This window comes from Falco rusticolus, chromosome 4 (genome assembly GCF_015220075.1).
Source record: "Falco rusticolus isolate bFalRus1 chromosome 4, bFalRus1.pri, whole genome shotgun sequence".
In the NCBI taxonomy this organism is placed as follows: domain Eukaryota; kingdom Metazoa; phylum Chordata; class Aves; order Falconiformes; family Falconidae; genus Falco; species Falco rusticolus.
This window is the reverse complement of record NC_051190.1, coordinates 16,643,735-16,671,701: the sequence shown is the minus strand read 5'-3', so window position 1 is coordinate 16,671,701 and position 27,967 is coordinate 16,643,735. Positions and strand designations below refer to the sequence as shown.

The 27,967-nt window shown below is 42.1% G+C and overlaps 1 protein-coding gene across 23 annotated transcripts in view; it reads left to right on the top strand.

Moving 5' to 3' along the window:
• Positions 1-27,967, top strand: part of MAGI1 (membrane associated guanylate kinase, WW and PDZ domain containing 1) — a 355,846-nt gene that overhangs the window by 266,502 nt on the left and 61,377 nt on the right. For 10 of the 23 annotated variants that reach the window (XM_037382557.1, XM_037382551.1, XM_037382550.1 and 7 more), the window contains exons 4-9: positions 9,963-10,169; positions 13,051-13,261; positions 16,799-16,881; positions 20,133-20,171; positions 24,728-24,785; positions 27,121-27,209. In XM_037382557.1, coding sequence (XP_037238454.1) covers positions 9,963-10,169; positions 13,051-13,261; positions 16,799-16,881; positions 20,133-20,171; positions 24,728-24,785; positions 27,121-27,209 — 687 coding nt within the window. The remainder of the gene's footprint in view (positions 1-9,962; positions 10,170-13,050; positions 13,262-16,798; positions 16,882-20,132; positions 20,172-24,727; positions 24,786-27,120; positions 27,210-27,967) is intronic. The other 13 variants (XM_037382565.1, XM_037382552.1, XM_037382564.1 and 10 more) reach the window with 2 other exon arrangements.

The window sequence follows — 27,967 nt, the reverse complement described above, 5'->3', positions numbered from 1 at the left end:
TGGTATGTTCTGCACCCAAAATGCTCCAAAAATTGTAATCAGGTGGGAGAGGGGGAATTAGGAAGCCCTAATTCCTGAGGTTTTCAGTTCCAGTTTTAACATGCTGGGGTTTAACCATAAAGCTTAGAAATTTTTTTTTTCTCCCAATGAAAGCAACATGGTGATCACATGAATCCAGGAGCTGGAGCTGAAGCTGAAATCCTAGAAGACCTACCCAAAGCTGTGGTGCTGCACCAGTACTGGTGCTTTTTGCACCACCTGCATACTGGTAAAGATGCACGGAACGTGCTCAAGCCAGTTGGTAATTCCCTTTGACAATACTTACTAGGAAGGAAAAGTCTTTTTAGACTGCCCATTATCTAGGCCTTCTGGTGGGTAGGAAATTATGATAATTGTAATCTCAGGCACTTATTGACTGCGCCTTCAGGGTGTAAAATAGTGACGGATGCATGGAAGTGATTGTGTAGGTTACTAATTATTTGGCAATTACTTCTGCATTTGAATTGCAGGCTCTCACAGAGACCCCAAGGGAGGACTGTGTTGAGCAGAACCAAAACTTCTAGATATTACTCGTGTTTCTTCCCCATCTGCTGAGTGGCCTTGGGCAGATCAGGTAACTGCTCTATACTTCAGGTTACTGGCCTGGAGAATATTAAAACAACACTTAGTTCTCTCTTCATTAATATTTCAGCAGATACCCTGTGCCTGCAGTTATCTGCTATTACAAATAGGAGGGAGAGAGTGGAAGCGATGCTGTTTCAGAGGGCTGTGCTGAATGCAGCAGTGGAGGTGGCTGCTGTGCAGAGAAGCACAGGGACATTAGCATGGTGGCTGAATTTTGAATGGTGATGGCTGTGTCGCTGGGGTCTGGTGAGGCTGTATTAATGAATGCCTGCCCAGCACTTAGTGATCCTCAAAAGAAAAAGTGCTTCACTTTATAACATGTGAAGGGTTATTACATTATAGTGTATTATTGTCAAGGCATCATCTTTCATTCTCAGGACAAGTGTTATGTGATTGCCAAGAGAAGTAATAAGTAATCTGCATTAGTCTGATGACTAAGATGTAATGGGGTGACTTGCTAACATTTTTAAAGTGTATAAAACTAGCTACTGTAGACAGGGTCTCCGACTGTGGTACTTAATGAGTGTAATAAATTACCTTAATAGTGCAGTTAAAATTTCAGCTGAAGTAGAGAGGTGTATTCAGCAACATGCTTCAAATCAAGATGCCTTTAGCCTAATTTATCTGATGTGCTAGCTCTCCTTGGGTTTCTTCGCAGCAGCCCCACTCCCCCAGCTGCTTTAGCAAAATGGCTGGATTTTCTTTGCTGGTCTTCTGGTGTCTTCACAGCCTGTGGGTTTCGCCAACTTGGTGCAACCTTGAAATGACAGCTGTGTCTGTGGCATGCAAAACCTGATGGGAAGACTGGGCAAGGAAGGGTGGCAGATGCTGGGGATGCCCATGCAGCGGAACAACATGTTCCGCTTAATAAGATGAGATCTGCTTATTATTGTCTCCATAGTACAGATTGACTCAATAAATCATAATGGCTCCTCTAACATCATTACAATGTATCATGTCAAATATCCACTTATTAACATCTGTGCACTGCAGAAAGATTCCTGTTCTGTCTTTGGCTTTTATACTTTGCTTTTTTGTTTGTTTGTTTGGTTATTTTTTTAAACACTAGTAAGAAGAAAAGACATGTTCCTGTGTATGTGAATGATTATCAGTGTTAAGCGTGACTGCTGCTATACTGAAGTGTCATCTGATAATAATGCTTCATTCTACAAACAGCTAAAGTGGTAGCTGAGTAACTCTCTAAAAGCAAATATTCAAATCTCTGATAGTGGTTTAGAGTGGTTTTGAATTTCCTGTGCCATTCCTGATTGTTTTTATAGGAAGTTTTTCAATGCGAGCTCTGCCTGAAATTGTTCATTAGCAGTCCTGCTTTTCACTGGTTTTGATGCATTTTAAAACATCACACTTGGAGGAGAAGGTTGTTCCTAAACACCTGTGGCAAAAAAAAAGGTAGAGTGAACTAGTTGCTTTTTTCCTAAGTTAGATTTCAGGTTGTTTTTTTTTTTAAGGCAGCATTTATCTCTAACCACAGTGTGATGTGTTGAAGGCTGTTCATAGTAGTCCATTGATAGATGGCAGCCAGGCATATTTAGCATCGTTTCTTGGTACTAGATGTTGTCAGGACTGTCTTGAGAATTGGCTACTCCCTGCTGGTGTTAGCAGCTCCTTTGCAGCTGGGCAGCCCTTCTGCACCATGAGGCAGCCCAGCTGCCGCAACCCGTGGCATTTCCCTGCCACTGCAGAGCTCAGCCTGTGCTGTGAGCTATGATACATGCCACTGCCTTCTGGAGAGGCGAGGTGTTAGTAGGACACATCCTCCTGGTGGAAGTATATATATAAATACTTTATGTATTTGCAAGAAGAGTTGCATATTGCAAAGGCTTATAATGGTATTTTCCTAATTCCTACAGCCTTGCAGGAATGTGTGTTCCAGCTGTTTCACCTGTGTTCTCTGTATATACCATGCACAAGCAATGCTTATTTATGTTCCCTATGAATTTTTTAAATCTATTTGCATGTGGATTTAACAGTTGCTGTAATATAGCTTGGCTCAGGAAACACCCTGAGCTTCCATAGTCATCTCGTGCTCCGTGCTACCAAGGTCTTACTGCTTATGTGTTACTTGAAGTATCTTTGCTTTGTTTTACAAATTTTCCATGCATTAAATGTGCCTGGATGCAGCTGTACATGAGTGTTAACAATAGCATGTGGCAATACTTAGTGATATCTCAACACAGGAAAAATCAGAATAAATGAGAGTGATTTGATCTGTAGGTGACCGCTGTGCTGTCATTGCCTACAAGGACACTAATTGGAGTGTATGTTAAATTTTAGACATAAATTGAAATGTGCACATTGTAACATTTTGACTAAATTAACAAGAAATCCAGACTGATCTTTCAGTGAACCTCACCATTAATAACTGCAAAAAGTGACAGAGAACCTACTATTTAAAGCAAATTGGATTTGTCTATATTGTCGGTTAATTTCCCTGAGTTCTCTTCCGTTGCTTGTGTTTTGCTTCGGATCCAGATGCTGTATCTGCGGCCTCCTCTGGTTGCCTGGATACTCTGAATTTCCTCAAGGCAATTGCTAATCAATGTGCAGTTGCAGCTAGGTGAATCCCACAGACAGCAGCCAGATCTGTCATCTAAATGTATAGAAATCTGTAGCCAAATGTGATCTTGGAAGAGAACAGACAAAAAACCCTGTAGCAGGAGCTCTGCTCCCAGGAATCAATTCATCCCGTGCTAATCAGACACAAGCACTCTTGCTGGATTAGATGAGCAGAAGCTCTTCTGCTAAAATTAAGGGTCAATTGTTTTGGTTCTTGTAGAGAAGAAGAGCTGCATCTTGGAAAAGAAAACAATTACATTAATAATTACATTTAAAGTCTTTGTGTCGAGGCCTTGCTTAATTTTGCTGCTTATCTCCAAGTCACTTTCCCAAAATACCCATTTGCATCAACAAAGCAAGCTACAAACTGCTTTTTAAAACATGAGCTGTTAATGGAGTCATTGTTAACATGGAGTGGTAGCTTTGAAGATCAGATGCACTTCTTGTGGACGCAGGGTCCTCTGTGCTACACAGAGGCTTTTGAGTTTCTTGGGATTTTTATAACTGCAAAATTATGCCTCACAGTAGGCGTCAGTAAATTCAGAACTGCAAGAACTCTGCTCGGTCCTTTCCTGAGACACAAATGCACTCCCAGTCCCAGGCCTAAATCTCTTTGCACCAGAAAACCAAGACAAATTTTCCTCCCCCAGAAAAGAAAATTGCTACTGCAAAGCCGGCACCTACAGATTAAAGCGACTGAAATAGATGGTTTGGGACCACATTCGTCAATTGATGTTGTACCATTAGGATTAATGCTCAAGCTCCTGCCTACCTTGCACACAGCTCTTCTGCCTTCTTTCCCCTCTCCATGCTAGCCCTGCCACCCTGGCCCCAGCCCAGCAGCTTCGTGGTCTCATCTTCCCTCTCTGCAAGGTGAAACACCTGCGTTCCACTACGGAGCCTTTTAGATTGCACCTCTGCTCTTGTGCCTTTCTACCTGTTCCAGAAGCGGCATCTTGGATGGATGGAGTCCTTTCCACTTGAAATTAATTGAATGGTGATCCGCAAAATTTTTTGTGGATTAGATTCATAGTTATTTTACTTAAGGGTAGCTAATTGGTGTATTTTTGTGAAGTACATTTCAAATTACAGGTCACGTAAAAAACTGAAGGGTGTTTGTGAATTTACGGCCCATCAGGCAAATATTTAATAAGATTGTTTTGTTATTTCAAAACAGAAAACAAGCTTTCCATTACTACTATGTTTCTAAAATTGAAAAAGAAAGTTCTCTTGGCTGACAGCATTGCTTTAATTCATACACTGCAGGACAGGGTAGAAGCTGCTCTAGATTGCTTTCATTGATTATGATCACTGCTTGAATTGGCAGAGGAAGAAGTGTTAGGATGATGAGAACTTGTCTTATTGTTGTGATTAGTTGTTACCAAAGTCTAATTACTGTGCATGATGCTAAAATGTGTAAGCTGCTGACACTTAGAGATAAGGAGATGAAAAGAAATCAACTCATTCCAAATAGCTATTCTGGTTTTTTTTCAATATTATTGTTACTTTTTTGCACTCTCCTGAGCAGCAGTTTAGAGCATGTGGATTAAGTCATGGATTTGGCTGCAAAAGCTGCCATCAAACTTAAGTTGTGGTTAAATAAGTTTTAAGCACCAAGGGACTGAGTAAAGTAAGGGTTAGGGAAAGGTGATGACAAGGAATTCAGTTTAATGGTATGTGCATCTGCTGAGTGAATGCATTATTATTAGCTATTAATTCAGTCGCTGCAGGCAGGATCCAAATGTGATTGGGAAGAAGGTAAAGCTTAGAAGCCTGGTTCCCTGATAGGGGATAGAAGCCTGATAGGAATCAGACATGGGAAAGGGCTGTGTTCTGCCAGGCTGGCTGCTTCAGAACCAGCATTTCCACAGAAAAGTAGAGGTTTTCCTGCTGTCTTGATCAAGGAATCTCCTTTGTCGGGGAGACAGGCTGCTCTTCTTCAGCTTTGGGACATCACGTTAGGGGCACAGCCCTCAGAAGTTTTGCAGAGATTCACCTGAGCTCAGCACCCCGGGGAGTCCTGCCATAACTACTGTGCTGACTTTAGAAAATGTTTTGGGATCCTCTGGGATGACAGATGCTTGTGTATGCACATGTAACATGCTGTTAATAATTAGAGCTGATTGGATATTCAGTACAAATTACACTAGCTATGAAGTTAGCCCGTTCTTTAGGCTTACAAGTGGCTCACAAAACACTGTTAAAGCATATTTTTAAATGTATGTTTTTTCATAAACACTGACAGATTTAATTTGAACAAATAATGTTGAGTCTGAGTGTTTTAAAACTCTTGCTGGGCTGTTCACTGTCAGTTGTTAATGGTGCACGTTTGGATTTCTGAGTCACAGGGTAAATATTTTATCTCTGCAATTTCTAAGATTAAAGCTGAGTTTTGAAGATAATTTTGTGCCAGTCCCTCCTAATGATGTGTCTGCCCCCATGCCCAGGCCCACATGCCATGTCTTCGTAAAGAACTGCTTAGAGAAGAGAAATAGATCTGACTGCATCCAGCAAACATGACGAAAAGAGTATTTCCATTTTCTCTCATTCTCCATGTCACCTGGAAGCTGAGTTGGAGCTTTCTTTTGCACTTTTGCATCATGAACTGGGTTGTTTTCCAAACATGTATGTCTTTGTATAAATCTGAAGGAAGAGCTGTGATTTTCTGGAATACTGACTCGGACTGAATCTGCCTCCTGTGGAGGAAAAAGAAAAGTTCAGCCCCAATAGCTGCATTTCCCATATTCCGTAAAACAAACCCCACACGTGCAGAGCTATGCTGAGTTTCAGATTCCTATTGCTTGTTGCATGTGTTCATATCTACTTGTAGGGATCCTCTAAGACAGCACACTGTTTCAGTAGGAAATAATTACTGACTAATAGTAACAACAACCATGGCTGGTTTGAAGCGTGACTAATGATTTCAGGGTAAGCAAATCTGAAATAGAGAAGCCTGGTTTTCTGCTGAGGACTGTTAGGAACTCCAGCCTTGCTTTTTGCTAGAGGAACTGAAAAGGAGCAAAACTTAAAAATAAAATAATGTATTTCTCTGCAATTGGTGGAGGGGTGGTAACGTCTGTGCCATGTTCCTATCCAGAAGAAACAAAACCCCACACTAGCAACATCTATGTATCCCCTCCCTTCACTTTGTTGCATCCATTGCAAAAAGATTTAACCATTTACAACAGACCTGAAATAAATTTTGGACAAAATAGTCATGTACAGTGCCATAAGTAAAAGCTGTTCTCACTAATATGGCACGCAAGTGGCTCTCTCTGCTTAGCAGTTAACATCCTTAGAAAATACACATTTTGTCGGGGGGGAAGGAAAATAAAAAAAAACCCCTAACCAAACAAAAACCTGAACCCCAAACTAGCAGCATTCTTAGGAGAAATGCCGAAGGGGATAGAATGGGAGTAGGGTTGATTATACTTTTTCTGCCTGCCTACCTTTGTATTTCCCCTTTGCGCTTTCTCTCCCCTATTCCTCCTCGTCTTGTATAAACCAGCCCTGCAGTATGTAGAGCATAAGAATAATTTCTCTAGCAGAGACTGCAACCTGCTTGAGGAGCCTCCATCCCCATTAGAGGCTCTTTCCAGAAGAAGTAATTTCCTTCTCCCTATAAATTATGTATCAATGTACATTTAAGATTCTGAAATGAACAGAAGATGAAAGCATTGCAGAGCGTTGCTGCTCCTATGGAGCGGAATCCGCGATGTTGTATACAGGCTCGAGCACACCTTGTTAAGACAAACCTGCACGTGTTGCTGTCCTAGCACTCCAGCTGTAAAAGCATGGAGGCAGGAGCAACTCAGACTTCTCCAGCCTCAGCTCTGCAAGAAAGACTTTTTCTCTTCTTGGGAGGCAGTGCAGGGGAAAGGTAGCAATATGTGTCTGAAGTGGTCTTCCCAGACGGACTCTGCCAGCCTGAGCCAGGGTGATTCCTGGTCTCCCTTGCTCCTGATGTGTCCAGAGACCTTCCAGAGTCACAGGCTGAGTTCTGCAAGTGCTGAGGCAGGTATGATCCCTGTGATCTTACCCTAAACCTGACAGCCCATGCAGGTTCAGGGTTGTAAGGGACTTAGATGCTCTAACGGGAAAGGTAATGCAGTCAGCTAAAGAGGAGTTGAGATTAAGAACTAGTACTTCAAACTGAAGTAAGGGTATGTCATTGGAACCTCAAGTGTGTGATGGCTGAGCAGTATGAACTGCACTGAGTGACTGGAAATACTGCATACAGCACTGAGGCAGGTCAATGCAGAGCTGCCTGACTAACTTTAAACTCAGTGCTGTATCTCAGTCTATGAATGATGCTGTTGGCTTCTGCAACAAAAATACACATGCATCTGTATAAAAATAAGCTAAAAGATCTTTTTTAGCAGAGATGAGGTTTTAAAGTGCCTTCACACAATCTGCCTTTGACACGTGGTTTCCATCTAGTGTAACAGTGTTAATAAAGGGGCGTGTATACTTTTTGGAGAATGGATATTAAATATATAGTGTAATTATCATAGAATCATAGAACGGTCACATGTCTTTTGATGCAGCCCAGGATACCGTTGGCTTTCTGGGGCTATGAGCACACATTGCTGGGTTGTGTGGAGCTTCTTGTCAACCAATACCCCCAAGTGCTTCTCCTCAGAGCTGCTCTCAGTCCGTTCTCTGCCCAGCCTGTATTTGTGCTTGGGATTGCCCTGGCCCATGTGCAGGATCTTGCACTTGGTCCCGTTGAACTTCATGAGGTGTGCACAGGGCCGCCTTTTGAGCGTGTCGGGATCTCTCTGGATGGCACCCCTTCCCTCCAGTGTGTCAACTGCACCCCACAGCTTGGAGTCATCATGAAACCTGCTGAGGGTGCACTTGATTCTACTGTCTCTGTACCTACTAAGATGTTAAATAGCGCTGGTCCCAATACTGAGCCCTGAGGAACACCACGCTTACTGGTCTCCACTTGGACGTTGAGCCATTGACCACAACTCTTTGAGTGCGACCATCCAGCAATTCCTTGTCCACCAAGTGGACAATCTGTCAAACCCATGTCTCTTCAGTTTAGAGACAAGGATGTCATGCATGACAGTATATGATGTTAGCTCTCTTCCCTTATCCACCAACACTGTAATCCTGTTGTAGGTGGCCACCTAATTTATCAGGCATGGTTTCCCTTAGTGAAGCCATGTTGGCTGTCACCGATCACCTCCTTATTTTTCACGTGCCTTAGCATAGTTTCCAGGAGGATCTACTCCATGATTTTGCTGGGCGCAGGGGTGAGACTGACTGGCCTGTAGTTCCCTGGGTTATATTTCCCCTTTTCCAGTCAGTGGGAACTTCACTAGACTTCCACAACTTCTCAAATACAATGGATAGTGGCTTTATTCTATGAAGATAGAACTTCATCAGTCAGTTCCCTTGGGATCTGCAAATGCATCTCATTGAGTCCTGTGGACTTGTGCAACTTCAGGTTCCTTAGATGGTCTCAAACCTGATCTCCTGCAGTGGGTGAACAAAATATGCACTGAAAAAATGAAAAATAGAGCTTTCAAGTTCTACATAGACTGTGGAGATAGATGAAGCGTGTAATCAAATATGTGTGTATATTAGACAAGAATTTTGTGCTGCTGCCACAGTTGAAGTCATACAGGAGGGCATCCTTTATATTTTGTCATAGCAGAGAGTATAGGGAGAATTTTTAAGTGCACCCTTGGAATCCAAAGGTGCAAAATAAAATTTAATATAATTCCTGAAAGGGAAAATTCTGAGGAGTTTTATGTTGTATATCACAGATCATTGTGTAAAACGTAAAAGATGCACCTTGCAATAGGTCTGAATTGCTGTAATGCCCAGCACTGCGGGAACTGATTCCAGACCTGAGGTTCCTGTGGAGCATTTCAGAGCAAATGGAGCCCTACTGTGGTGTTTGAGGTGAAGTGAAACAGGAACGGTGCAATACCTCCAGGTGGTTCCGGCATCAGTGAATCTGCACTTATTCTGTATTTCTTCCATGGCCAGTTAAAATGACAACAAAGCATCCCAAGCACTTTGCACTGTTTCTGTCACCTCTGGCGATGGCTGCCCAGAGCTGTGTGTTGCATTAACTCTGGGTGCATCTTTGTCACTTCAGGTTTTGCTTTAAGGTCTGGTTGTTCCCTTCTACCCAAGTTGACCCAACTGCTGAGTTTCCTCTTTGAAGAAAGTGATGCCACGTGGTGTCTTTTCTTTTCTATCCTTTGACAAAGTTTTCCTTCAGAGAGAGAGAACAGTTTTTGCTTTTTAAGTGCAACATCCACCCTAAAAGAACCTGTGTATTAAAGCAGGCCATCGAGCCTTTTATCACTTCTCTTGGTGATAGCAGTCATGAATTTTTTATTTTCTGCAGGGCTCACTCCAGATCTGCCACAGCATTGTGTGGGTGCACACATGTAAAAAGGCTGCTAATTGAAATTCAGATGTAACGAGATGAAGTTTTGCTATTCACCGTGACTGCCTTTTGTTTTAGCCCTTGTACGCTCAGTGCACCTAAACAATGCAACCGTTGCTTCTCCTTTTAGATTCAACAGCAATAACTTAAAAGGCAAGAAATATTTCTGTGTCTGCTCTAGAGATGAAATGTGCGCCCCCAAAAAGGGGAATGGTGTGTATTAGTATATTTACTTGCTTTTGGTGAGAGACAGAAAATTTAATGGAACTGAAAATAAAATAAAATAGAAAACTTGCTGCTATAAACTGTTCCCTTTTGAAGATGCAAATGTGTTTCTATTGCCTAGGTAACTATTATGGAACGCCCAAGCCTCCCAGCCAGCCCCTCAGTGGGAAAGTGACTTCCACTGATGCTTTGCAAAACCTGCAGTGTGGCTCCAAGCAGTCGACTCCAAAGCGAACCAAGTCTTACAATGATATGCAAAATGCTGGCATAGTGCATACAGAGAATGAGGAAGAGGATGATGTACCTGAAATGAGCAGTAGCTTCACAGGTAAAACATAAGTTCCGTGGTCCATCAGTTAGGATACATGGGGAAGGTTTTCGGAGGGGGATTTTTTTTTTGGGGGGAGGGGTTGTTTTTAATGGGTTTCCTGCAAAGCTGTTAGTGCCAGACAGAACTGGCCAACAACACCTGAATGGCAGATGTCCAGGTGTGGACAGTCACATACATCATTGTATTGTCTAAAAAGTCACTGTGGGATTGAGCTGGATGAGAAAAAAATGGGGAATAGTTGCAGAAAGTTCAAGGATGTCTTGCGATATGGTTGATAGTTACAAACAGTATGAAATTACTCATCCAGGATTACATTTGAAATTATTTATTGTTTCTTTCTAAATAAGTTTCTGTCCTTTCCCCTTCCTTGCATCTAGAGATACTCATGACGTACAATTACTAGGTGCTCTTCTCCTAGATACCTTCCAGCTAAGTGAGGGCTGCTTGCTGTAGGAGTGAGGTATGAAACATGGGTGCAAACTTTGTATTTTATGCAGGCCTTGTGTCCTGCTGAGCACAGATCTCAGTCCCACTGTGGCTACCATTGAGCTGAGAGATCATTGGAAACTTCTGCAATTTAAAGTCAAGTGCTGTGCAGGCAGATTCACAGCAAAATAATATTGAAGATCAGTTGAGTTTCCACAGAAATCAACTGGAAGTTTGTGAAGCTCTGAGGAGCAAGAGCTCTTCCCCATGTCTGCAATCCTGGTATTTGTTAGCGCTTAGAGCATTACTTCCTCAGCTCAGTTTCAAGCACTGAATTCGTCTTCCTTGATCCCTTTGAAGTAAGCACTTAGCAGGGAGCATTATCCACACCTTCAAGCTTTCGCTTGCTGTGGGTGCTCACCATCACTACTGGCACTAGGTCCTTTGTCATCCTCTGGTCACTTCTTACCACCATGACAATTTCCCTTCCCAGCCTCTGGTAGGTCATAGGAACTGTCATGCTAGTTCCTACCTGCCAAAGTCCTGGCTCTAAAGTCTGTGTAGAGCTCTAAAAGGATTTAGACAGAGGTGTAGTTTTGGCCCTCTCTGGGCCAGACTGGCAAATGGCTTTGAGGCTTGTGCTGTGCTGGGCTGCTGCCTGTTACGTATTTCCAACCCAAGTCACTCCTGGCTGGGCTAATCCCTCCCAGGCTGGAGTTTCTGTCTCTGCTTACCAGCTCCTTTACAAAGTTCTGTTCTGTGTTCTATGTTGTGACATGGCAGCAACCTCAGCCCTTGTCAACAAGATCTGATTTTGGGAGGAAGCTGGTGGGAGGTGCTGTTTGACCTCCTTGCTGCCCGTCTCAGTTTGGTGCCTCTGAACTAATTTGAGCATCGTTTCGCTGCTTTGTTTCCTTCACAAGATGAAATATTGGGAGATGCAGCTCATTTGTCGCAGTGTTATCACGCCCTGGCCCCTTGCCTCCATTAAATGGGCACAGAATCAAGAAAAGAGTTATTTCTCATATACCAAAGTGATTCCTTATGCTTATTTCACACGTAGACGTGCTAGCCATATTAAAATGCTCCAGCTTCCTTAGAAGACCTCTCAATGACTTGTGTTTTCCAGAGTTTGGCATGTTTACACTCTGAGGCTTTAGCTGGCGATGATTCATTCATGCTTCTTTATCTTGTCATCTTCTACCTAAAAATATTGAATGCCAGGAAGGCAGCTGAGGGAACTGGTATAGTCCAGATATTTTTCTTCCCTCATCTCCCAGTTAGTTATTTTCAGCATCTTCCCTTTCTGCAATGGCAGCACACAGACTAGAATAGTGCAGGAGCTGCAGTTAACAGCCCTCCCAAAAACCAGGGCTGTGAGTTGAGGAGGTCCATGGTCTATGGTCTAGAGAGCAGAGACGAGGTCCTGGCTGTGAAGCCCTTTCAGTCCCACTGCTGGGGACTGGGCAGTGTGATGCTGATCTCTCTGTCTTTTGCTCGGTGTGTTGCCTGCTGTGTGTACCGGAGGCTGACTGGTGGCCTCAGGTGATTTGGAAGCACTTCCATAAATTTTCAGCACCTTCAAGAACCAGAGAAAATCCCTTTGGTCGACACAGGAGTAATTTTAGAATTTGTCTGTTGTTGCCAAAACCTCTCTGTGAAGGAGTTAGGGGCACAGGCCTGGTTTTTGGAGAGCATTTACTGTGATTGGGGTTGGAAGGAATGAGCAGCACTGTCTCATGGATACAGCTCCAAACAGCACTGATATAAGAATGTTTCCTTTAAGGGAGAAGGGCCAGATACATCATAAAATACTCCTGAGTGACTTTGACTGGTAGGATACAGTGATGAGCCACAGAATAAACCTCCTCAGACAGCAAGAACATCACTAGTGAGCAGCAACATGTGGACACATGGTGTAGTGCTGACATTCATTTTAATTTTTAATTTAAAAAAGAAAAAAAAAAGCACTGCACTAAAGATGTTCACCATTAGCTTGTTGACTTCAAGCTTCTGGCTACCGCCTGCACTTGTAAAAATCTCCCTTTTTGATCGTTCTTCAAACAGGAAATTTTATTCTGCTAATCCCTGTCCCACAACTGGCACTGCGGGAGCAAACCTGTAAGCCTGCTCAGAAGCCCGTTGAAGTTGTCTCCATCAGCAAGCCCTGGCCTCAGACAGCTGGGAAAGCTTTGGTACCTCCGCAGGGCCCGTCAAAGCGAGCAGGGGAGCTGATCACAGCTCGGCTCGGCGCTGGCTGCAGCGCGTGGGCAAAGCAAGCTCATCCCTGCCGGCAAAAAGGCTGCAGAGTCTTTACCCGGGGTTCATCTCTTGCTGCCTCTTGTGCATTGAAAAGCAAGGAAAGGAAAGCTGTAAGGATAAACCCAGGGAAGCAAAAGGGAAGAGAAAAAGACTGTCTTTTGATGATATTTTTGCTCTTTTTATTCTACAGCAGAGTCTGGTGACCAAGACGAGCGTAATACACATACTGTAAGAGAGACAGCCCCACCATCTGCAATTGATAGCCACACCAACGTTCCCACCACGGAACCATCTCAGAACCTCCCTCAATACCTACCTCCTTCTGCCGAGGATAACCTAGGTCCTCTGCCGGAAAACTGGGAGATGGCCTACACCGAGAACGGAGAAGTCTATTTTATAGAGTAAAGCACTTTTTTTTTTTTTTTTTTTTTTTTTTGTTCTAATTCTATCTCTCTCCCTCTCTCTTTGGGCATAAGAAAACCTCCATGGAGACATTTCGTGTGTGTATTAAATATTTAGTGTATAGAGTTATGTTGCAGAGCTGTTAAGTTCCTTAGTGCTTCTGAAGAGGTTTTGCATTTCCTGATTGGATTAACATCCAAATTACTCCTGAGTTCAAAGGCAGAGGGAATTTGCTTGTTTTGTGAAGGTAGTTAGAATAGCAACAGACATTTGTAAAATGTGGGCCAGTTGTTTTAACGGGTGGAGTGAAAGCTCCTAATTGAAAGGGCTGAGACTTGGTTTCTGGAGCCTGCCTCTGCGCATAATGCAGCAGGGAGAATTCCTGCATCAGGTGCCGGGGCGGTGGCAGAGCCAGGGAATGGACTCTGTGTGTTGACCTCTTGTCAGAGCAAATGGGCCAAATGTGTTAATAAGCTCCAGTGTTTTGCAGAAGGCATAGCTCAGTGCCGAGTAGGCACAGTAAGTCTGGAAAAGCGGTACCTCGTGCTCTGCTGTCTTTGCCTAAGAGCTGAGAGCTGTCAGCAGTTCTATGAAGATATTGATTTTTTTTCATGCCATAAATAATAGTCTCTAATGATACTCATCTAGATTTATTGAGATAGGAGTAACTTATAAAATGGGACCCGTTAGTGGAAGGGATTTCTTGCACAGAGTTTAGCTAGACATTAAAATTCAATTAGCTTTTGCAACTCAAGCCCTTAGCTGCCTAAGTAGAGGAGCGGGGTGAGGAATTGATTTTGGATTTGATGGTCTGTTTAATATGGTCTTGGAAACTGATATCCTCTGTCTGTGTACCAGAAGCCAGTGGCCACTTAGCACAGAAGAACCTCCTCTGCTGAAGCCCCTTCTGGTACTCCAGAGAGTTATGCTGGAGTAGGCCAGTAAGGGAGCAGTCCTGCTCCATCGGCAGGAGAGGGGACTTTTGGACAGGGCCAAGGGAAGGTTTATCAGGGCAGGTTTCCCTTTGGCTGCAGTGGCAAGGGAACCCATCAGAGAAGACTGCCAGAAGATCTGAGGAGCTGGGGGGACTGAGAGCGCTGCAACAGCTCTTCACCAGCTGGGAGACAGCGCTGTAAAAAAGGCCATTTTCCAGTTACTCCAAGAGGCTCCACCAACACCCTAGTATAAGCCAAAATCTAGAAGGCACAATGCAAATTCTCATCAGCTGCATATCAGATGAAACAGAAGTGTGTTCGTTATCCCAAACACAGTATTCTGCCCCTCATTATGTCCTCAGGGTGCCTCATTCTTTGACGTACTTGCTCGCTTTAATGTATGTAACACAGGCTGAGTAATAGTCCATGGAGCCTGCCGTTTTCTTCCCTGGAGAAGGACAGATCTTGAGCACAAAATGCTGCCCAAGAAGACAGTTACTCCCTTTTTTGTCCCTACATGGGCCCCTGCTGTCCTTCCTTACAGGTGCTTTAGCCAGGGGTTTTGCTGCAGCCACCAGTTCCCCCAAAACCCATCCCCACGGCTGCTGTATTCTCTATGTGTGTGCATTCTCTTAGCAGTGCAGGACTGTAGCACCTTAAATAATTTGTTAGACCTTTTGCAGGGGAATCATATACGTGGTGGAAAAACGTAGCCTGCATACACAACTATCTGTCTGACATGAAAATCTGGTAGCACACCAACTGCTTCCTTCCCTGCAGTGCAGATTGACCATTTTGAGGATACATGCGCATAGGGAGTGATTTTGTGCAAGAATGTGTTGGTGTGGATACAGCACTGAATGACTGCAGTTCTATTAATTCTAAGGACACCCTGAGCCTAGAAACAATTTAGTTTGATTTGTATCAAATTAAGAGAGCAAGCTAATGAGCTGTGTGGACCCAAGCTGGCTCAGATGTCAGTATCATCATCTACAGCGCTTTGGGTTATCCAGTCAGGGTGCTGAAGGGAACAGTGGGAACGTCTGAGATGCTTGCACAGAACCAGCACAGGTCCAGTGGGGCCAGAGCTATGTCGGATAACCAATCCTGATGGCTTGTAGCTGAAGCAATTTGGCTCTTGAGATATGTTTCTCTGGTGCTTTAATTGGGGTTTTCATTACCCAAAGTATCCCAGCTTCTCATTACCCTGCACGTAGATGTATGCATGTTGCAGGTTCAATACAATCCTGCCTTTCCGAGTGTGTGATCTGAAAGGTGTTTAGCTATATATTTCATGCCTCAACAAACTACACTTTCGTGAGCCTTTGGTTAGCAAGACAAAGTTGCAAAAAATATGCAAATATTCTCTTGCTCTCCTCCCACCGCCCTCTTTCTCAGCTAGACTACAGACTTGCTTATTTATAAGTTGACAGAACCCCTCTGCTTTATTGCTGTTAATTTGCCTGACTTGCTGAATTTCTGCCGTTCATTTTTCTAGTTGGCGATTAATTGCTCTAAAGCATACAAAAGGACTGAACACATTTGCTGATCCTGCATTGGGAGGGCTGGGTAGTAGGATGTGTAAAGCAAGGACCTTTTATTTACACACTTTGATTCTAGGAGCAGGGCAGTCCCCTCTTCTTGCAGTAAAATACAAGTTTGCTGTTCAGCTGTTAATTCCTCAGGGATCGTAGCCCTCATTACAGCATCTCCAGCTTCATGTGGCTATTGTGAGGTTAAGGTTAAGTTTGTAAACCTCTCTGAAACCTTGAAGGAGAAGTAAATAGCATTACTATGGTATTGAAACTTAAAACTGCTAAGCAGTGTTAAAGGCTAAGCTAGGTATGTGATACCTGAGAGACTGGAAAGGTATCTTTGCAGGTTATGTCTAAGGTGACATCAGGTTGTAGAAGAGACATTATATTACAAGATTGTCTGCATATGCAAACAAAATGATGGGAGAAAATAATGTCTAGAAAAATTTATTTTAAGCCTGTTTGCTATGCAGCCTTCACCACTGGGACTGGCATCACGATACTGTCAGGGGACTTGTAGAAAGGAAAAGTTGAAAGTAAAGCTGTTCGACTTCCATCAAAGGCTTTAACAGAACATTTTTATTTGTGTAATTAAAAAGTTTTCCACTGGAAATTTTGTTTTTGACTAATGCTTGGGTCAAATCTAGACAAATGTCAAAGGTCTTTCGTAAGAACAAAGACCACTACATGATTTAGGGAGGAAGGGAAACTTCTCCCTATTCATCAGGAGGAAAATGGCTCAGAGACAGCTCCTGGAATTAAGAAACCAACCACCGAAGACAAAAGTTTGGAAATTAGTATTATAATACTGCAGTTTTCATATGTGTCCTTCCAGTCAGGAATACTGATTTCTGTATTTTTGCTTTTTACCTTTGTGTTTTCAATGCTGTGATTCTTGTGATTTGGTAGACTAGTTTGCAAAACATCAAATTGTAATGCTGTTTCTTCTGGAGCAAAAGTATGCCTTCAGGGCTGTTGAATAATAAAGAGGATGTATACTTTTATGTCACTGATACTTCAGCTCTGCTTTATTAACAAAGGTCATATTTCCATTTTTGGTTCCCAGCCATAACACAAAAACAACATCTTGGCTAGATCCACGGTGCCTGAACAAACAGCAGAAGCCTCTAGAAGAATGTGAAGATGATGGTAAGAAACTGAAAGTAATGAAGTAATAGTGTACTTGTTCTATTTCTGGTGGCTTTCTTCCTTTCCTTTTCCCCTTTCCAATAACCTGTGTTCAGAAATACTTAAAAAAAAAAAAAAAGGTTCATTAGTAAGTGCATAGAGACATCCGTTACGTTGTTGTAAAATCACTGTCTGTGTATGTAAAATAGCCATTGAGATGGCAGATCATTTAATAAACATCAAAGAGGTGCTAGAAGAGGCCTCTGTTTTTTGCAAAGGCATTTAAACAGTCACTGATGCTGAACAAGACTCAAAGCTTTCTAATGTGTTGGCTCCTTGGATCACTGTGTAGGAGGAAAGCAACTGAGTCTCTACGTGCTCCATTGTGTTATGCTTCAACCACCTGCTTTACATTAATTGAGAGAGTTATGTTGTTAGTTCCTTGTTTGAGCAGAAATAACTCCATTGCTTTGCTTCTGCTGTTAAATTCTGACAGTCCACTTAGTGTTATGATTACTGAAAACAAATCCCGTTTGGAAGTGTAGTTTTGCATCTAAAAATTTACACTGATCTAATTTTGTATTCCTTGAGATGTTGGAAATGCAAGCCACTGTCCAATTTAGAGCAGCCAAATGCAGGACTGTTAAAGGAGGTTCTTTCTCAGCATCCTTTAAGAGATGCTGGAATAAAAAGGGAATCACAATGAAAATAACTTAAACATTTGGGAAAACCTGTGTGGAAATTTTGGTCTACTGACCAGGAAAGGTGATGGTATTCTAATGCATGATTTTGGCTAACACAGTGCTATCATGGTAGACGTACCTTAAAAAGTGAAGGGTTTACTTTGTCAGAGTTGGTGCTGTCCTTGTAAAATTAGTTTTCATAATATGATCAACATCCTACTGGTGTGAGTCGACTCAATAAGAATTATGATTTTATTTCGGAAAATAATCAGCTCAGTCCCTTTTTACTGGTAGATTCAAATCTGGCCTCTAGAACTGCTGTTACTATTTCTGCACATGCAGTTTTTCAACCTCTACTTCCTTTCACGTGTGAGATTTTGCAGGATGGGAGAATTTGTTGCTTGTGCAACCTGTGCTGCCACGATAAAGCAGGTCCCCAGCTTCCCAGTGCACAAGGCAGCGTGCCCCCAGACCACAAGGATGTGCAAAGCCCAGGCAGAAAACCAGCATACCGAGCTGGCGCCTGCTTCAGGTGCTTAGCAACTGGCGTCATCTGTCAAGGAGCGAGCGGGATGAGCTGGATTAATGAAGGCCTTGCTCTGCACCTAAAAATGGATATGTCAGTGTGCAATCAGAACTGGAACAAAATTAAACAACAGCATACGCAGGCCAAGCTCCCTCCTCCTTGCAGTTAAGCGTTGCAGGCAATTTAAAGAGGAGGTTGCTGAGTCTCAGCATCAGCTTTCCTATTTCAGAGGGTGGTTTTCCCTGAAGTACAACTTCTGTCCTGGCGTTCTCTACCAGCAAGACTCCCACTGCGTCGCTAGCCCCAGTGATGCCCACAAGCAGCACGTGCTGCTGTGGGTCATCGTGGCCCGCGCTGTGCTCTGAGCCCGGGAAGGGAGCAGGGGACGGGAGGAGTCAACAACGGGTGGCTGAGCTCCGCTGGGAAACAGGTTTAAGTCTCCTCACAGAAGGGAAAGTCTTTCTCTCATCCTCTTAGCAATTACAAAGCAAACATTAGAATAATTTATTTTATTGGGATTAGAAACATACAGCTGGTATTTTTGCATTTAATTAAGTTCATCATTTTGCAGACTAGTGGCATTTTTGTTTATCAGGTCCTTCAAATCAGCTGATTTCATTTTCCCCCCACCCCTTCACTTCATTCACTGAGTTGCTCATTAATGAATATTTTTAACACTCAGTAGCTAAAGCAGTTGTTTCATAGGTACAGCAGTGCATGCACTGCACTGTTTTGCTTGGCTGCTCTGATCTTACTTTGCACATAAGAATAATTACATTTCAGAGAACAACGTGAGCAGAAAGAAGACAGAAGGTTATTTTTACTTCATCATGGAAGCTGGACATGCTTGGCAAGGGTCATAGTGGGGTGTATTTCCACTGAAATCAGTGGGACTCCTCCTCTGTTTTGTTTGAGGGATGTGTTTGTGTGTGAGTTTTCAGGCTTGATCCCATTCTGTTTGTGGTTTTTATAAATGTTAGGTGTCGTTTCAGATTTGTTTGGGTGCAGTTGCCTTGTGCTTTTTCTTCATCAGGATGTGTGTCCCTAACAAGTTTTTGGTCGTTTCCAGTTGTTTGGGCAATCAAAGGAAATTGCAATTTGTATTTCACGCTAATTGGTAGAATATATTGCAAACAGGTTGTGGAAGTGTTGAGTTTTTTTAGGTGTCCAAATTTTCAAAATCAATGCTGTGACACTACATTTTCTGTTTGCTTCTATCATTCATTTACGTGGCTTATGCTTTACTGTATTAGGTCCAAAATTGTTTTTACCATCTTTGTTCTGGTTTTGTCATCATCTTTCATTTTCAGACTGCATTATTATTATTTATAGGCTAAGCAATACTTTAATCATCTGTGTCACTGGTAACTTATGAATATGGAGCAGATAATGATAAATGGAGCAACAGTGAATATTGATGGCTTTGTGTCTTTGAAAAATTATGTGATCTTTGTCCCAGGTGTCCCACTAAAACTGGTGCATTCCTGTATATGCCTCACCAGTGCATCTGGATTACGGTGGGGGTCTGTTCCTCCAGTTAAACAAGGCACTTCATGTCTATCTTAAATCATCTGAGTAGTTACAGTGAAGTCAATTGGACCTTGTATGCATGCAAATTTAGCAAATGAAAACCTTGCTACATTAGTTCTTATTTAGATGCATGGTTTTCCTCTTGGATTTCTTCATTAGTATTCTGGTCTGGCCTTCTGATAGATCCCTGTGTCTACAGAATGGATTGCAAAGGTTGGACTGTACAGACCTGAGGGAGAAGCTTCACTACAGTGAGAACAGCACAAATGTATTACTTTGCCATATCAAACTGTGGCGTGGAAGTAGTCAGTTGATACAGATATTTTGAGAATACAACAACCACTTCTTTCATTATCCACATCAGATCCATCAATATTCTGATCACTAAAGTGTGATAAATGGAAAGCTGGGGCTCAGTCTGCAGAAAATTAGCGCTAGTTCTGCTGTTTGCTGTAGGGAATTTCTTGCTTGGTGCTGGTATCTGAAATTTTCTTTTAATTTTTTCTGTCTCATTTACTGCTCTTCCCTTGGAGAAGAAGGGGTACACACGGAGGAACTGGACAGTGAACTAGGTAAATCATCCATCTCTTGTTTTGATGTTTGACTTCAACTGCACTGTTTTAAGCCTTTAATTACTTACTTTCTCCTTTGTATCATTTTGCATCTTTCAGTTTTTTTATTTCAACAAGCCTAGGTTATCAGCAAAAATTCCCTAGCAGACAAAGCATTAATTTTCCCCCACCTTCACATCTACAGTGTTTTTCGTACTGGTTCAGAGTGTGAAGAATGCTGGGGGGGCCTTAATATCTTGCAAAGTTTGTTCAAAGCTGCTTCCTCCTGGACCCTGCAGAAGTCAGGGGCTTTTCCATTGACATCACTGGCTCCAGGAAAAAGCATGTAGATGCCAGAGTTGGAATCAAGTAGCTAATGATGCTTTTTCATCAGGCAAGAGAAGCAATGTGTGATTTAGAAAGTTTAAGTATTACATAGGATGCTTCTGCTGAGCTTGTGAATGAAACAGCTGAAAATTTTGCCTCAGTAGGTGATTTTATAAACAGATGATTTTCAATGATGTGGTACGCTTTTTTTTGCTGCATCTTTTTGTGAAGAATGCTGTCTTGATATCTAATCTCAGCGGTGCTCGTTCTGTTTATACTGATGGTAGAAGTAGTTGTTATTTCTGTTCAGCTATGCTCTAGTGCACTTGGAAAGCTGAAAGGCATAAGAGGCTGCATAGGATTTTATTTCCACTAGGTCTATTATTGCTTTTAAAAAGGACTGTATTTACAGTTTATAGTTCTGTGTACTGAAGGATTGTATTACCAGAGAATTAACCTCTGGTTTCTGTAATGACTTGCAAGTAAGTGTATTCTGCTTCCTGTTTGTGATTGGTAAGGCACCAGCAGCCAGCAGCTATTGAGTGAACTTTTAATACTATTCCAGCAACTGTTCTTCTGTATAATATGCCTGGAATAATGTTGGAGGCCTAACTTCTTTTAGTACAAGAATTTGAAAAAGATGACAATTTAAAGAATGATGCAGTCACTTTAGTGGTACATTAGCATTATGCGCAGCTCATACAAATAATCAGCAGGAGACCAAGTAACATCCGAAGCAGGTGGATGCACACGAACAACCTGCAAAGATTTCTCATGAAGGTCTTCACAAAGGGTGGCTTAGAATAAGAGAGAGGTTTTAAAAAAGCAATTTTAGAGGCAATAATGAAATGGAAATGTTCCCTTCTTTCAGTCTGATTATCGGGATCTAGTGCAAGAGAAGAGCTCAAAAACCAGATGCAGGGAAACTAATTAATGGATAAGCCTGACCCCAGTTCAGCAGGCACTAACATACACAAGTGTTTTGCTCGAACATCATGAGATGTTCCCTTTGTTTTAAAGCAGATAAGCTTTACTGAGGTCACAGCCCATTGATATGCTATTGAGATTTCCAAATATTGCAATGCAAAGACAACATTTTCAAGTGGCTCAGTTACAGCAGCGTTAGGGAGGGGGCATGAGAACATACGGCCGGTTCCCTAAACGGTGCTTGTGGTTAGCGTAACCTGGTTGGCACCAGATGTTTACCCCTTAGCTTATCAACAGGTTCTGTTCTAAATAGAAGAAAATTAAAACTTGAAGCATTGGCACAACTTCTTGTTTTCCAAAGAGGTGGGTTGAATGTGAAGTAATAGATCACCTCTTTTTAACAGAGGTTGTACACAAGGACACCGAAATTTAATCTTTAGAGCAGACTTTGGCATACGCTTGGGTGGATCCTCCTGGCTTGACAGGGAGCAGCAAGAGCTGAGTATACCGAAGCAGTCATCTCCAGCTCCTTTATATGATGCATCGGTGCAGCTAAAATACCTCGTGGTTGGATAAGTTCTTTTTTAGGAATCGGTCCATCCCCTCTGTAGAGTAGGATAGTAAACAAGGGCATCTCAGTAGGAAACCATGTCTTTATCCGAGGCTTAAAAGTGTAAAATTGGATACTTGTCCATTGAATTTACCTACTGACAAATACTCTGAGACTGCAGTGTGCTGCATGGATGTTCCAAAATTAAAACCATATGGCTTGCTCAGGCTCCTAATGATGCAGTATGTTTTTGGAAATCTCATATTTGTGATAAAATCTAATGCTCTGGGTCATCCTCAGTTTGGCAGGAGAGGTAGAGAAGAGAGATCAATAATTTAAAGCCTCTAAGAAGCTAGACCGTGCAACATGACTATGGACAATATTGCCTTTTGCTTTAGAGAACTTTCAGAGGCTTTTAGAAGTTGGAAAGCACATCTACGTCATCAATAAGTAATGTGTTGAAAGCTGCAGTTTTGTGTATTGTTACTTCGTAAAATATAGAGCTGTGTTCCTTAAATGGAAAGCTGCAGAGATAGAAAACTGGTAACATTTTGGCACAATCCCATTTTGGGGGTTAGGAAAATGCTGGTTTTCTGACCTTCTGTGAAAATTCTTTAAATGAAATGAAAAAATAAAATTTAATACCGAAACCTTTTGTGAACCAAAGAGAAGCAAACATTTTTTTGTTTAAACTTTAAAAATAGAAAACACTTAGTAGTCCAAAATAGAAAAAAAGATATTTAGCCAGGAAATTTGTGGAAAACTCATTTTAAGGCATCTGTGCATTACTTCTCCCTTCCCTCATTTGCTTTTTAATTTTCTTCCACCCCTGGCTTGGTCTCTTTACCGTTCTACTTTTACCATAGTGCAATGAATTAAATGGCTGCCACAACTTGTGATTTACCTGATTGCGTGCGAGGTCTTCATTTAATTGCACTGAAGCTTTTTAAGCCTGTTCCACAGTGTTTTCACCATATGGGACTCCTTTGCAAACCAGAGAGTTCCCTTTGCAAAAAGACTTCCAAGATCAGCCTCTAGCTTTCTAACTTTTTCTCAGATATACTTGCAGGGTGTAAAGGAATATCTGTTTCTGAAGTGTTCATTTCAAATCACTCTGTTGATAAAATTGTGGAGTATTTTTATGCCCCAAAGTCAGCACTGGCTTGCATTTAATTGCTTATGTCTCAAGGAATCCAAAGATGTTAAACCCACTAAGGATAAAATAATGGTAAGAACGGAAAACCTACCTTATATCTACAAATAAGGGACATGTGGAGCAAAACCCGTGAAAATTGATTTCATCTGATCTCCAGCCAGTTCTTAACACAAACATAAACTTTGAATAATTAGTCCATGTGTGTTTGTATAGATTCTGTTCGTCTCCAGTCTGGAGATATTTCTGTCCTTATGGCAACATAGTTGAAAGTCTGTAAATGCAGAACTAGGTAGTTACATTTATTCTAATTAATGGTCCACTGTTAATTGTATTGGCTCAGCAATTGATGCCATTAATGAAAAGAAATCTTTGCATTTGATAATAAACAAATATAGATTATTTACTACCAGTCTTGTCAATATAGTGATAAATTTTGAGGAATTATTTTGCATGGGGTATTTGACATGTGCTATGTCTTGTGTTATCTGACAATGGATTTTGTTGATTATTTTTTTTTTAATGAATGTGCAGAGTCTCTGATGGGCAGTCTGTGGGACCACACTTGCACTGTCCATAGCATGGTTGAGTCTTCTTTTGAGTTGATTCACAGTATTACACAAACACACAACTCTCTACTGTTAATAGGATGGTTATTTTGGTGCTCACAGCCAACGGCAACATTGTGTTTAAATGAGTGGGACAAGGATCAGGCCCTTAAGTAATACAGTCAGCTTTCACAGCCCTCAGTTGGATGCTGAAGTGGTTTTATTACGTTCACTAATTATAGTTAAAGTACTATGTGCAGTCTAGAAAATCAACAGGAACAAAAGTGGATACATTTCCAAATGTTAATTTCATCTTTAGAACTGTTTTTTGTTAATTATGGTAATTAAAAAAGGAAATCTCTGTTACATGTGATTATGACAATATGTGGTTTTACATTAAGTGCTACGCAGTGAAATACATCTGTGTGTGCCCGCCCCACCTGGGTGGATTCCATATGCTGGGCATTTACATTAAATTCACTTTGTCCCGTTTCAAGATGCACTTATGTGTTGGGCTCACGGCTGAGCAAGTTAACGTAAATCCCTTAGAAAGGACTCAAAAAACCCTTTTTTCAGCAGTGGTGAGCATAAATGGCTGAGCCCTGGTACAGGAGGAGATGGTGACCTCTCGTCCGTGTGCTAAGATTGGTTTCCATAATCTTGCCCGTCTTTGTAGATGGGTGTTAAAATGCCTCTGGCCTGTTGCCTGCATCAAATTCCACTGCAGTGCTCCATCCGCAGCCGCTCTGCCCGTGATGGTGAAATCAGTAGGGTATTAGAAGCACTCCCAGAAAGGAAATTTATTGATCATTTGTTCATTTAATGCAAAAAGCAAATCTAAAATTGACTGGCATGGGCATCTTCCCACAGATTTACTAACAGAGCACTGGTAGCATATGCTGTGATGTTGGTGCTGCACCACGCCAGCCACTAAAAGGAGGCTGTGATAGTTCTGAAAAGTGTTTGAAGCAAAGTCTGAGCTACTGATGAGTTTTGCACGCTGAGCAGGAGCAGCTACCTGTCAGAAAAAGGACTGCATTGGAGGCTTCAGTAATGCTTTTTCTATTTCCAGAGTTGCCTGCTGGTTGGGAGAAAATTGAGGATCCCGTATATGGTGTCTACTATGTAGAGTAAGTGCTGCTCTCCGGTTCTGGTGTAGCTGTTGGGTGGAGAAAGGCTCTCCTCTGCAGCGGTCTGTGTGCTTTGTTGGTAGCATCTCATACTGAGGAGAAGGAGACCCTGGCCCCTTACAGGCTGTGGGATGCTGTAGGGGCTGGGGTGGGGGGGGGGGCAGGGGGCAGCCCTGCCTTGCCTTGCCATTCCCCATCCTCTGGTGGGCTCTGGCAGCAGCACCCTGGGGTGGGAGTGGGCTCCAGGGAGACGGGAGCACCGTGGGAGGGGGTTGAGCTCCAGCGGTAGCTAGTTCAGGGAAGACAGGAGCACCCCAGGGTTGGGGCGTGCAGGAGCCCCAGCACCTCACAAAATATTTTTATTCCAACAACGTTAACAAGTGTGCAATTGACTGAGCCCCATCCCCTTCATATAGTGCTATGATCAAAATGCAAGTGTGCAAAAACAGGCCACCAATTTATTACCAGTCGGAAGACACTGAAAAGGAGGAATGGGTGAGCCTGCGTGACCAAGCAGCCACAGCAGAGGTTCTTGCATCAGGCTGTGTTGTTGTGAAATGAATTACAGGTTTAATGGAACTCTCTCCACAATTAGAACAGCTTCTTCTTTATCGAGATGTCAGATCACTCCCTTGGGAAACTAGAGATCTGAGTTTTGTTTCATCACTGACCCCATAAAATGAATTTTTAATTATGTGTATACTCCTGTCTAGTAGGATGGCTTGTGATAGCCCTCAGAATAGATGTGGAATACAGTTTCTGTCTGCTTTGGCTCATTTCTGACCCTACCATCTGTGCCTAGGGAAACAAGGTTATCAAACTGTGTAATTAAGGCTTGACATTTATTTACTAAAGACATCAAGAATATTTTTCAGCTATTAAATGCCATGCCAAGAGGCCATTACAGCATTTTTTCCTGTCACTTTGCATATACATTCCTGTTAGTTTTGTGGCACTCCTTAGTGATGAAATTAAATAGTGAAGTAACAACAATGACACATAAGTTTATTTTACTTACTATCTGTAAGCTAGCAAAATGGTTATAATTTGAGCATTTGTCTCTGTCCCTTCTAATTCAGGCACTCTATTATTATATAATAGATTTTATTGGGAAACAACTGTGTCATGAAAAAGTTGATATAATTTTTAAAGTAGTTGTAATTTTTTCTTTCTGAAGATACCTTGAAATGGGAAGTATTTTACAGAACTCGTTAACTTGTTTTATTTGATTAATTAAATATTTTCCCAGTGATTTAATACTGATCTTTAGCAGAAAAAACCTCTCAACATAACTGTCTAGAGTGCTTCTATCATAATTACTTCAAAAAAGCAGGTTTTTGTTCATTTGTTTGTTTAGGGTTTTTAATAAAGATGTGTGGGACAAGAGACAATACCGTTAAGAACTTGCTATTTTAAACTTTGTTCTGGATACAGAGATGGGCTTTAAGCTAATGGAATTTTCTAAGATCTACCTGCTTCTCTGCTGTAGCAAAATCACTATTGAAAAATGCAATTTTTATTATTGAAAATCATTATTGAAAAATGGCTTTTGGAACAGCTGATGAGCCACTCGTCTCGGCTGCAGCCATCAGCTGCAGGGAGTCCCCAGACCTGCCCCACTTCCCTGGCACCTGTGGATGGTGCTCATGGTTTGGTTCCATAACATGGTTAATCCTCTGCAGAGTGTGGTGCTTGTCTGCCGTGGTTGTGGCGGGGCTGCTTGCTTTTCAAGAAGTACAGCTGAAGTTTCACCAAAGGCTGGTTTCCACTGGGACTGTTTGCTGGTGGCTGATTCTGAATATATTCTGATCCATTTGGAGCCCAGCTTTTCAGCTCATGGTCTGCATTCCGGCAGATATTTTTAAGACACCCTGTTAATAGTGTGCATTGATCAGATGGCTGACAGATGTTACGAGTTGTTGGGGTTTGATTTGTTTTTTGTTGGTGGTTGTTGATTTTTTTAACTTTAGTGAACCAGGGAATGACTGCACATCTTAGAATCTGTTTAAAGTAGGGATGATATAAGCCTGTCTTTTAAAATGCAATCAGACAGAGCGCCTTTTCTGCTTTAATCTCATTTTTCACAGATAGATCACTACTGTAATGTATTTGAAGGAATTAGCCATTTCTTCCTCGAGACATCATATCCGTACTGGAATCCACTTGTTTTCCTAAATATGCTTTTTGGCATGACTAGGTGAGCCTTGCTCCACATACACTACTGTTGGGTATATTTGGTATTTTACTCCTTTCCTCAGAGGAGTTTCGTGCGTGGCTATCATTCCTGCTTGTCACATAAAGGGTTTCCTAATTTATTGCTCTCTTTCATCTCCAGCCACATCAACCGGAAGACACAGTATGAAAACCCAGTTCTTGAAGCAAAGAGGAAGAAGCAGCTTGAGCAACAGCAACAGGCACCAGAAGGTTGGCACCACCGAGGGCATGATGGTTGGGGTTTCCATGAGGGAACGTGCTCTCCTTCACCTTGGCAGCACCATGCCAATGTGTTTGTCCCTCCTTGTGTGGCCTTAGTATTTTAAGGCAAAATGATGCGCACGGGAAAAGTTGCATATGCCCATCACATAAGATGCAGCAAAGAAGAAAACCTAAACCGTATAACCACCTAAACATAGTTGGTTTACCCCTGTTAAAGTCCTTTATTTCCGGAAAGTTTCTAGGCTTCCCAGATACAATTCACACACATGTTTTCTTCTTTAATCTGCTCCATTAAATTACTCACTGTAACTGGTGTTCCAGTCTGCACTGGAAGGGGATGGGGAGTGGGCATTTACACGTGCACTAGAGAAACCCCGCTGCATGAGAGATTTCCTGAATGTTGTGAAGCTCTAACATCTGAAGTAATTTCATTATTTTAAAACAATATTTTTTTCCTTTTCTTCCCCCACCCCCCTTTATTTTGCTTTTTTGGTTTTTCTTTCTTTAAATGCAGCCCAACTGCAGTGAGAGGCCTGTGGCATATGGGTTTGTTTTAGTACTTTTGTACCTGTCAGACTAAGTTATTTCAGAACTGTTATTATCCACAGGGAAAATAATTTAGCCTTCAGCATTCCTCCTGCAGCCCCATTTCCTGCAACACCAGCTCTTCTACGTAGATGCCATGAGTGCCACAGGGAATAGGTAGCATATAAATGACAAGGACACGTAGATGCAAATCAAGTCCC